This window comes from Brugia malayi, assembly GCF_000002995.4.
Source record: "Brugia malayi strain FR3 genome assembly, contig: Bm_v4_Chr1_scaffold_001, whole genome shotgun sequence".
NCBI lineage: Eukaryota > Metazoa > Nematoda > Chromadorea > Rhabditida > Onchocercidae > Brugia > Brugia malayi.
The window spans coordinates 12047498-12059736 of record NW_025062475.1 but is presented as its reverse complement, the minus strand read 5'-3'; the positions used below and the strand labels follow the sequence as shown (position 1 = coordinate 12059736).

The window sequence follows — 12239 nt, the reverse complement described above, 5'->3', positions numbered from 1 at the left end:
TAAATTCAAAAATGCCAACGTCCTTCTTTCGGTTTATACCCGAGCTTATTGGCTACTCCTTCATAAACAGGTGATTCGGCATATGCACAATATTGAGGTGGATCTGTATATCGTCGTTTTTGTACCTGCAACTCAGGGTCTTAATAGCAAAAATTGCACTTCCAATTAAAACAAGAAAAAAAAAATTTACTGTAATAAATAAATTTACCAAATTTTATTGGACATCATTCAGCGGTTTGTTTATAGCAGTATGGCTGCCAATGGCGGTTTGATGAAATGATTTCCCAAAATATTCGGACCTTTAGAGAATTCAGAAAAAAGTGTCAAAAAAATTTTTAACTCCCGAGAACTCGAAATGTCACTTTAATTAATGTACCTTAACATGGCTACCGTCACACAATGGACGGTTTTTTGTTGCTTTGCATACGCAAAGGCTGTATTCTCCATCTTTTTCAACTTCGAAACGCACGGGTTTCAGTGTTGTGATTCCTTCTGCAGTATGGCTGCCATCACACCACGGCTAAAATGTCGTGGTTACTTCAGTGATTTCAGTGAATTAGAAAAAGAAATAAAAACCTATCTAAAGCAATAAAGTAAATCCAGGAAATTCGTAACCACAGTTTTATTAAAAACGAGAAACATATAAAACGGATACTAGTGATTTGTAGAGAACTAAGTTGTTTACCTGTTTTCCGGACAGACCACATGAACACCAGGAATATTGTTCGCCTTTTCTCAGCTTCATTCTTATTGGTTTGTTCTCCAAACATATGCCTATTTCAGGATACAAAGCGGCAGAAGGATTCAACAATTTCACACTACTTATTGCACGCGATAGAATTTTACAAATCTGAAAATTTCAGCCAAGATTCTCGTGGTAGCACTACATAATAGCATAATTGGAATATATTAATGAACAAGAATACGTATTCCTACATTTTCTTCTAATATATAACATTTAAAAATTGTCAATTTGATTCATTTTTGTATATATTGTCTTGGATTATACGAAGTTTTGTGTTATAATGTATAAATGAAAACAAAAAAAAAAAAGATTTAGTCGTTACTAAGTGAACAAACATATATAATCGAGTAGATAAGTATTACAAATTTATTAATAATGATAACCAAATCATTATATTTTGGGTCAATAGATAATGAACAAAATGAAAATCATTATAACACAGTCATTTTTCCATTAAATACTGCCAATTTTTTGAGGTTAACTTTAAGTTGTTATAAAATAATTGTTTCTAGTCAATAATAATATTTAATGTTGACCAGCAATTTGTCCCATCACTTACTTACTACGACTAATAAAAGTAAAGTAGCGAACATGGTAAAATCTTATTAAGGAAAAGTGAACCAATGATAGCACAGAATGGCTTACACGATGGATGTCTCGGATGTTCGTCATTTTATCGAATGTATTCTTGAACATTATCCAGCTGAAAAGGTACTGAAAATATTTAAGAAGTTTGATCAAGATCGAAAAACACAATTTTAGCAGTTAAAAAGCCATTAATCCATTGCTTTAACAGCAGCCTGAAACAGTGTAATAAAAAAAAGTCTTACTTCAACATTGTTACTTATAACATGCTTACCTATTTGGAAAAAGTGTAAAAAAAGTCTGAATCGATATCATTTCCTGAGTCAAACAATTTAGAAAGGTATAACAAAAACAGCCTAGACGTATTCGATAGCCTAGATCATTCTTGTCCTATGAGCCTTTGTAAAGAGTGTCATGAAAATTAGAAACATTAGATATGATTACATATTCTGCGATAAACAAATATTTCATCTTTAAACAATAAAAAAGTTAATGTGCATGCATGCATGCATCATTAGTGCATACTTGAAATCATTTAAAAAAAGACTTTAAATCATAAAAAAATGTTTAAGAAAAGTTCCAAATGAATTTAAAAAACAAATTTGAAAGATTGGTGCAAATTTGATTTGCTTTTATTAAGCATATACCAAAGACACGCGCGTGCACGTTAACTGAAGCAATCAAAATGCATCTGAAAAGCACGCAACATGCAGTACGCTTGAGAGCTGTTAAATGCGTGCAAAATTTTTGCGGGTAATTCAATTTTGAAAAATTTCCTTATAACTTTTCAAATCATATTTCTTCACAGGATGGATATGTTTTTGATCTTTAGGGATATATTTCCGGATCCGATAATGCACACATCTGTGAGACATTCAGGATAGCACATCCGTCTTTATACTTTCATTTTGGAATGATAGCAGTAATATTGGAAATGATGATAATTTCTCATAATATTCTTTCTTTTCTTTCGATATTGCTAAAAGTATTAATTAAGAGAAAGTAGAAATTGTAAAGATGTAAGTATTAATTAACTCATTTTCTCAAAATTTCTTATAATCTGTCATTTGTTTATAACTTTCCATCAAATGAATTGTAATATTCATGTGCAGTTTACAGTTTCTATAACACATAACATGCTAGCATCTCTGTTAATTGTAAATATTAATCGATAGAATTAAATTTATAATATTAAATTGATAATATTTTCAAACTAATAGAAATTATTTATCTAAGAATTTAATTTAAGGATTTCGGTGCAATTCAAACAGATTAAATTAGTCTTTTGTAATAAATATTTCCAAGTTAAAATTTGACTTCTAGATATTTTAGCTAATCTACTATGCTTCTATTGTTGTGCATTAGGATTGAAGTATCCATTTGCAAGATTCGATGCTAAGTATTTTTTTTTTTTGAAATAATAAATGATTTATTGTTGTTCACAGAGAATAGAATCGATGGATCAGAGTGGACACAGGAAGCATATCTCAATCACAGATGTCAATAGACTATTGCCACATATTTGTGAAGGTACTTTTTTTTTTTCATTTTTTCTTTTGTCGTCATCTGATCTTCCTCATACATCGCATGATATTCCTTTATAACAATTACAAAAATATCAAAAAGTGCATTAGTGTTATTTCCGTGAAGCATTTAGAATACAGAATGCTAAATTATCGTCTTAATCCGATTGGTGCTAAATACCAATCAGATTAATTTTCAGTGTTGCTCGAAAATCGGTAGGAATCATTTGGTTCTAACTGAAAAAAAGTTGCAGGAATTAGTCTTTCCAACCAAAAAACAAAGTATTTCTGGCGCTTGTGATAATTTAAATTAAGTATGATACAATTTATAGAGGAAATAAATAATGAAATCCCTGAAGGCACTATCATTTGTGACTGTTCATCAACATCATTGTACGTTTTTTCATAGATTTTGCTATAAAATGAGTTTATATCTACTCCGTTTGACAATTTTTTGAATCTTACAGAAAACACCGTCTACGGATCACAGTTGGATTCATTTCGTTACGTTTCGCAAAGTCAAACATTTTTGAAAGACATATGCAACAAAAAAGTAAAAAAAAATTTTTATTGCTTTAACTGATTTTTCTTTTACAAAAAATTAGCTTCTGAGAAATTTTAAATATTATAAAATATTAGATAATAATGAAAAGTTGCTGTAATTTATTGTATAGTTTCTCATCAAATAATTACCACTTGTGCTTCATGCAGTCTTCCATTGTTTGTTATTTCAATGTTCATTCAATTTGTATGGATTTTGCTGCTTTGTGGAAGATATATGTTTTCATATATCACTATAAAAAAAAGGTATCTTACTGAAAATCAGTTTTTATCACAGGATTCCTTTTTTGTTTCGAATGGTCCTTCAGACACACGAGTATTCCGGCAAAAAACACCCTCAGGTACGAGTTTCACCATTGTTCCGATCTTTTTTTTCTTAAAGAACTACTTATATATTAGTTAATCAATCCTATCATCTAGTTCATATGCAGTTGAACAAATGCACCTACACCTGATTTGGATTAGTTGAAGAACTTTGATCTGTTTCCGCCTTATAAGCAGGTTTTGTTTTGTTAATTCGTATGTTCATCAAAAATAGTGTTCCAGTTTTCAGTTGATGATATCTACAATTCTCGCCCCGGACTTTCGCTTCATTTTTCACCTGGTACGAACGCTTCAAACACGACTATGACGAAGAGATTGGAGCTACTGAAAAAAAGATGTGAGCTACGAAAAGCAGTAAGTAAAAGTAAGTTACACTCTTTTTTGCAAGAAAATTTTACCTAGTTTGTTCAGTAATGTCTGATATTTCATTTCCAAAATTCATTAAGATAGAAATTTTCCAGAAACGAATTTACCTCATAATCAAAGTTGCTTGCATGAAACAAGTAAAAAAATCTTGAGTTCAGCTTCTGAGGCACCGAATTCTATCAATGATTATGAAGAGAATGAAAATATTGATGCCTCAATTCAATTTCCGCGGAATGGTACTATCAGCTCCACTTCGATTTCTAGCAATGCAACAAACGCCACTTATGTTGTCCGGCCGTTAGCACATGAAGGTTTAATACTCTTAAGTTCCAGTATTTGGCTTTTTATTCCACATATTTTAGTGTTATAATTCTCTCCATATGCCTTTAATCGAGTTTCCTGTTGTATTTTGTTCAGTTGGATTAATAAGTAAAAACCTCTTATTTTGCTAAACTGTATCTAAGATTGTGACTATAGTTAAACTCTTGCCAAGATTAAATAACTTTATTTAAAAATTAAACTAACAGTTTTGTCTTTTTTTATGCGTTTGTTTACTCCTTATCACTTCCTACGTTACTCAGTTGCGTCTCTCTTAATCTTTCTGTTTCGAGATTTTCTGAAGCTTCTCATTTATTTGATTTGTCATTATTCGATTTTCCTTTTAAACGAATATCCCCTTTACAGTTGGACGTGGCTTCACTAGCCGATATAAGAAAACAGAAATGGATAAAAAGTTAATTCACCAAGCAGCGCTGACATCATGGCTGAATTACCTACTTGATGAAAGTAGTGATGCCACTGATAATAGCGAAATTTCAATTAAAAGCAAGAAAGGTATTTTTTCAATTTTTATTTCAACTTTTTTCGAGCTTTCATCATAATTTTCCAGTTTTCTACATATTTAACATTTCGTTTATTGCTGTCTACACATCGCCTGAATCCTAGATGCTGATCTGTACTTGCGGAAACTGCTAACTTCGGGAAACGATGTTCTGACGATAAAGGATAATGAGCCGCAAAATGACATCAATTACAAATGTTTCATGGCTACAAATGAACTTAATGAAATGCGAGCCAGGTGACGTTGAATTAACTGAAAAAGAGCTGAGAAACTACAAAGTTGATTTCAGTTACTCTACCTGCATTCAAAAGTTTTTTAGATTTCGTTTATTATACGAAAACTCATCTATCCCGAATGATATCGCTGAAGTTGTAAAAAATGGTAAAATTGCAGTTAGAATGGATAGACGGATTTATGCTGATATCGGCAAGTTTCTGTTTTGAACTGATATAAATATGAAATTTAGTATTATAAAATTAACACTAAAAATTCTTATAAACAGTTAAAAATTTATGAATGAGACAATTTCAGGACTGCAAGAGGACTTGCTCAATCTACTCCTGAGCTTCCATCCGTTCTATCTTCGATTGGGCTTGGAGACTATCTTATCCATCAACATGGGGATAAAAACCAATTTCAAAACCCAACTCAGAATCATTGCTTTTGTAATTACGCAAAACATTTTTAAAAATCCCGAAATCATGAATAATCGGAAATACGTGCAAGGAAGAGCAAAGTAAGTTTGCCAACACCAAACAGAAGTGAATTTTTATAAAACAAATCAGTTTCAATTTTTTCAGGATTCTTGTCAATGACCGTGGCACAGAAGCGCTTCTAAAACATTTCTTAACAAAAATGTGCCAGTTTTTATTTATTGTTGATAAGGCATGGCGAGATGACATAATATCAAGAAAAAATCGTTGTATTTTTGTTAAATGGTCAGCTTATAAGGTGTGAGCTTTTTTTTTTCGAGTTCTGTATGTGCCAAATTTATAAATGGGCGAAAAATATCACAAATTACCCCTACGATTAATAGAAGCATTTTCAGACTATTAATGATGTGGTGGCAGTGTTAAGTCAGGAACTAATGACTGGTACGAGCAATTTACCGAAAACCCTTTCTCGTTTGGGTCTTTTTCTGGACCGCAAACAAGGATTTTTTGAAGAGTTTCAGTATCATGTAACTGACCTACTGAAAGATCTTGGTAATGGAATGATTCTCGGGTAATAATTTTCTAATATACATCTGCTATGTGAACCATGACGATGATTTAGTTTTAAAAAAAGTAAATTTCAGGCGGACAGTGGAAATTTTAGCTGATCTACAAAATGGCACAGTGATACGTTGTTTGCGAGATCCGGGTGGTGATCGACTTCGTAAAGTGGGCAATGTTAAAACAGTGATTGATTTTGCTAAGCGAAAGGGACTTCTTCCTGAAGGTGAAATAGAAATTGCAGATGAAGTGAACATTTTTTTATCTGTTGAGGTTTGAATAAACTGACAAAATTGAATGAATTTTCTCAGAATATCCTTGAGTAATGATTAAATCTTTTGGAGACCTGTATGTGGATATCGACGGTATTGTGCAAGGAAATATCGATGAAATTATACCACTTCTTTGGCGATTTGTTGGCAAGGAATTGGTAGAATTTTAGCATTTTTGACTTTTCTTTGAATTTTTTCTTTTTGCATCAGATTTTTCGTTTATTATAAATTTTATATACTTTTAACTTCTACTTATAGGGCAGTATCAATGACTCAGATAATTGCGATGTGGTTGATTCAATATCTCAACAACTTCTAAGCCTCTTCGGCATATCATATGAGGTTGGAATAAATTCTAAGTGTTCGGTATATGTTAAAACAAATAGGTTCACTCGTTTTTTCTAGATACGAAATCCTATGGAACTTGCTGACGGAAAATTGTTTTCCTTTTTATGGAAGCAATATTATTCATATGCTACACCACCGTTTGAGCTCTTCGCTGGCAATACAATTTTGGAGAAAATTGCAAATGCTGTAAGTTTACTACCAATTTACTGATCATAACATCGGGCATCAATTAAGACAGTGAATCGTTTGATCTTGATTGATCGATATATATGATATTGTAGGCTGAGTGTCATTTTGGAATCCCATCATTGATGCTGTTGAAGTGGAAAAACACACCTGAAGAAAAAGCACTCTGTCTCTTCACCAAAATTTTCATATCACGCATATATGAATGTTATAAATTTACTTCTTCTGCAATCATAATACAGCGTGCTTTTCGACGATATCGATATCGCAGCACTCTAAAGATGAATTATGATGTTCCTCATAAATTTGAAAGTGATGTAAACGTAAGACAATGAATCGTTTGATTTTGATGATATTGTAGTTTTTTGATGTTTTTGATCGACAATATTCAGAAAACAAAACTTTTGTATGCATAAGAGTTTTGTAAATTATGAAAATTGAAAATGATTTAATGGTTACTCAAGAATACCAGATACAGGTTTAATATTATTGACTCTCTTCTAGACATATGTACCAGATCAAATAGCTCAGTTACCTCAAGTAATGACGGAAGATTTAGAACGAACGAAAGCTTCTATCACAATACAGGTAAATATAGTAGAGACATTTTCTAAAATAGAATAAACGTTACATTAATATTTCATTGATATATATATATATATATATATATATAGTTAATTAATGTAGAAATACTAAGCTGAAAAAAGAAAAAAAAAAAAACGTTACAATAGTGTTTTGTTTCTTTAAACTTTCTAAATTCATTAGTTTTTTTATTTTCTGTGTTTCATTTTTCTATTTTCAGCGATACTTTCGTGGATGGCTTGCACGGACACTTTGTCAAAAGATGAAGTGTGATAAAACCTTGCAAGAACGAGAAGTAAAAGCAGTTGTCATACAAGTATGGTACATATATCGGTTACATTATTTGTATGTGGGCGCTTAATGTTCTTTAAAAGCGTTTATCAAATTTAGATGTCTTGACTTACATAAGTATGCTCGATATTTTATCCAAATAGTTTCTGAAAATGGTATATTCGCCTCAGAAATATTTTGAACTTATGTTATTGGATTATGGAGCTTATGTTATTGGTGGTGTTTTGTATTACAATTTTACATTACTTCTGTAAACTTTTTAGAAATTTATTCGGGGGTGGCTTGCACGAACATTTTATCGGAAATTATTACACGAACAGAATACAAAACAACGGGAAAATGCATCAGTTGTTATACAAGTGAGTTTCTAATGGTGAACTATTATTATCCAAATTATAAATTAGTTTTGTTGAATTGTAGATTTTTATTAATTGTAAGATAATTTTAAAAATATGTTCGGTTTTGGCTGACACATAAATCCAAAATGCAAAACAAAGGGATTTTAAAGAAGCGGGAGAATGCAGCACGCATTTTACAGGTGAAATTTGAAAATGTGGGAATTTGCTTACTGTGGCAGAATTTTCTAACTTAGATAATTAACTGAGGATCATAAATTTGTTCAAAAATAATAACACGAATACTTTAGAAATTTTGATTTATGAAATTCACTAAAATTGTCACTTCCGTTCTTCTCTTTTTATATTTTGTTGTAAAAAACTTCAAAGTTTTAACTTCTAGAGGTGCATACGTGGTTGGTTAGCACGACTACATTATCGGAATTTGTTGCATGAAATATCTTCAAGTAAGCGCGAAAGCGCTGCAATCACATTGCAGGTATATGCGCGCTTAATGTTTCCATTTGCATGCAATATATTTTACGCTTCAAGTTTATCATGGTTTTGAAACTCGAATGCGAATGGATTTGGCATTATCCTTTTTTCAATAATGATCCCTTTTCTTTAAATAGTTTCCATTGCATTTACTTGACTAAATAATTATAAATGATTTCCAGCTAATTTTTCAGAAATTTACTCGGGGGTGGCTTGCACGAACGTTTTATCGAAGACTGTTACATGAACAGAATACAAAGAAGTGGGAAAACGCATCAATTGTTATACAAGTGAGTTTCTAATGGTGAATTATTATTATCCAAATTATAAATTAGTTTTGTTGAATTGTAGATTTTTATTGATTGTAAGATAATTTTGAAAGTACGTTCGGTTTTGGCCAGCACATAAATTCAAAATGTAAAACAAAGGAACTTTAAAGAAGCGGGAGAATGCAGCACGCATTTTACAGGTGAACTTGAAAATGTGGAAATTTGCTTACTGAAGCAGAATTTCCTAAGTTAGATAATTAACATGACTGAGGAAACCTGAGGATCATAAAATTGTTTAAAAATAGTAACTGATACGAATGTTTAAAAAAATGGACCCTTTCATTTTTCTTTTTTTCTTTTTTTTTTGTGTTTTGCTGTAAAGAATTTTAAGGTTTTAATTTCTAGAGTCGCATACGTGGTTGGCTAGCACGACTGCATTATCGGAATTTGTTGCATGAAATATCTTCACGTAAACGCGAAAGTGCTGCGATCACATTGCAAGTATGTCGCGTTTACATCTTTTGATTATCCTTCCAACTTATTTTTATTTTAATATTCAAATATGGATGGAATCAGAAATAATTCTTTTTTCTATCATAACTTTTTTTTTTGAATGGTTTTAGCGGTATGCTCGTGGCTGGACTGCCCGTAAAAACTACCGTAAAATGCGACATGAAATAGCTCTACGTAAACAAGAATATGCAGCAATCACTTTGCAGGTATATATGCAGATATTGTTCCTTTTTAGTAGCTTCTGCAAATTTTATACTTGTTTATTTTTTTCTATCAAATTTTCCGTTTTCAAGCATCAGTGAATTTGAATCTGAGAGAAGTGTCGGAAGATAGACAAATTTGCAATGTTTTAATAATTTAGCGGTATTTGCGTGGGTGGTTAGCACGAAGAAACTATCGGCTAATGCAAAGGAAGAAAATGGTTTTTCAGGAGGAAGATGCAGCATTTATTGTGCAAGTGAGCACTTCTTGAATTAGTGTAGCGGTTAGGTTGGGTCTCATATGGTCATCTTCCACTAAAACTTTTATTTTGATGACCAGTGTACGATCTCTTTTATAATGATTATATTTCTCTTGTGAGACTTGTTAGACAAATATTCTAATCCTTATAGCTGCTTATTTACGCTTATGTGAACAATTTTAATTTGTGAACAGTCTAACGAAAGCTGCAAAGAGAAATCGGGAAAGTTAGATTAACTGAAATGAAGAATTATTTGTATATAAAAATATCAATAAATATTACGAAAGGATTTTCAGAATTTCATTTCTGACACAGAAAGCAGGAATGAAAGTTTTGAGAACAAAATGCATGGATGCAAGGTTATCAGTAGTAAAGAATACCTACAGATATTACGTGAACTGAGAAGGCAGCATAATCGTTTGCGACTTAAACGTCAGAACTTTTTTCGAGCTGTCGAGGTATTTTATAGACTAAGTTAATAGCAAGGAACAGCATTTTATTTTAATTTCAGCATTTATTTATAAAATTATTAAGTATTACAGGATAAAATAAAACTTGCACTCTTGCTTAAAAGAGAGAAAAATCGACGCATTAAAGCTGCCACAATAATACAGGTAATTTCTTTTTTCCTCAGAAAGTAGCTTAATATAAACAAAATTGAAATTCAGTTATGATAAATTTTTTAATCACGCAAAATTTGGAGGCATGGTGGCGTGGGTATCTTATTCGCAAGCGTTATGTAACAGCTCGCAATAAAATAAATGCGAATCGTGTCGTTCGTCAGGAAGCAGCAACGGATGAGGAACGGTCTGAACGAATGCAACCGATTATGCATCGAGTGAAGAATGCAATGGAAAATTTGAATTCAGAGCGCCTTTACATTCGTTACAAAGCTACTGAAGTGTTGCGTTAGTTACTATTATTATTATTTAGGCTGATAGTAATACTTTAATTGGTTTTGGTTATAAAATTCAGTTTTATTTTGCAGACTAATTATTAACGAGCTGATTTGCTATTCATTATTTTCTTTAAACATTTTAGAAAAATTTGTTGGTTTATCAGAGCTGTGTGCTCAGTACGTATTCAACAACGGCTGTCTGGAATGTGTTTTGGATTCCTTGGATAGTTGTAATCGTGGTGTTGGATCAACTGAAGTAGTGATTCCTCTTTGCTCCATCTTATGGAGTATATTGAAGGTTTCTAATTTCATTTAAACTCTAGTCATGACATTCAGATCTTTGTTTAAATTTCGCAAATACGTATACCTTAAATTTTTGCTAAGAAATCAGAAAAACGAAGTTTCAGTTCAAAATTATTCGGAACAATCTCGAAGAAGAACGCCGACAAGATATTGTGAGGCAATGTTATCATTTCATGTTAGCATTTCACAAAGTTCCAGATGTTGTGACCAATTTAACTGCAGTTATACTGGCATTAAATGCGAATAATAAACAGGTGAAAAAAATCTTTTTTTTTTAATTTCTAGTTTTACTGATATACGAGAGCGACTTGTACATAATAAGTTTGCATACATATATTATCGATCTTATGAGTTACGATGCATCGTGTTACTGATTCAATTGGGCTAATTTGGCAACGTAGGTTTGTGTGATTTCCGTTTGTTATCAACAAACTAATCGATAGTTATTTTCAGTATAAGAAGGCATCCTATTTTATTGCGGAATTAACGAAGAAATTTGCCAAATTATCAGAATCTGACGAGAGAGTAATTGCACTTCAAAAGCTTCAGTATCATGCTAGATTAAATTAGCAGAACTATGATATCAATTTCAAAATTTTTTATAGTAAATGTGAGCACATCGCTGTAATGCACAAATTGAATTAGTTGCTATTAATTCTCAAAAATTTAAATATACTTTACAATTCCATTCTGTTATGAATCGAAATAAAATTCTTTTTACAACCAGGATTTTATATAACTTGCGCTTGTAAATGATATACACTTCCACATTTCTTATTCTATTGTATATCATTTCATATTCAATTGTATAATTTATATCATTTCATTTGATATCATATCATTATTGATTGATTTGGCATGACATTTCAGACAATGTATTATTTAAAATATCTTTTCAATGTAGTTTTAATACAGTGTTTACTTACTTCTCATGTTTTGAAGCAGTTAACTACAATAATATCCCCTTTTTCAATTTCATATGTGCAGTTCTCTTAGGTCAAAATTTGGCTTTAATGTTTAGAACATAATACATTACATTCCTTTGAGAACTAGATCTATTTCTTGAAAATACCACTGACATCAACTTTAACATTTTAACAAAAACTGTCAAATATTATTTAATATGAC

The 12239-nt window shown here is 31.4% G+C and overlaps 2 protein-coding genes across 2 annotated transcripts; one reads left to right on the top strand and one right to left on the bottom strand.

The window, feature by feature from the left end:
• Positions 1–5: 5 nt before the first annotated feature.
• Positions 6–1441, bottom strand: Bma-cisd-3.2 (RE40412p, putative; the record flags this gene model as incomplete). The annotated part of the gene is made up of 4 exons (XM_001893244.2): positions 6–125; positions 377–520; positions 686–850; positions 1391–1441. 4 exons carry the CDS (start codon positions 1439–1441, stop codon positions 6–8), a joined length of 480 nt encoding a protein of 159 aa, XP_001893279.2.
• Positions 1442–2787: 1346 nt separating this feature from the next.
• On the top strand, positions 2788–11681 carry Bma-aspm-1 (IQ calmodulin-binding motif family protein; the record flags this gene model as incomplete). Its single annotated transcript, XM_043077581.1, has 30 exons — positions 2788–2860; positions 3321–3406; positions 3692–3755; positions 3968–4102; positions 4263–4415; positions 4789–4938; positions 5050–5182; positions 5265–5326; positions 5477–5681; positions 5746–5896; positions 5994–6169; positions 6243–6385; positions 6504–6589; positions 6690–6773; positions 6837–6965; positions 7061–7288; positions 7470–7553; positions 7768–7863; positions 8102–8197; positions 8577–8672; positions 8863–8958; positions 9343–9438; positions 9561–9656; positions 9812–9907; positions 10207–10368; positions 10453–10524; positions 10614–10818; positions 10952–11106; positions 11216–11365; positions 11565–11681. 30 exons carry the CDS (start codon positions 2788–2790, stop codon positions 11679–11681), a joined length of 3675 nt encoding a protein of 1224 aa, XP_042933515.1.
• Between the last annotated feature and the right edge of the window lie 558 nt (positions 11682–12239).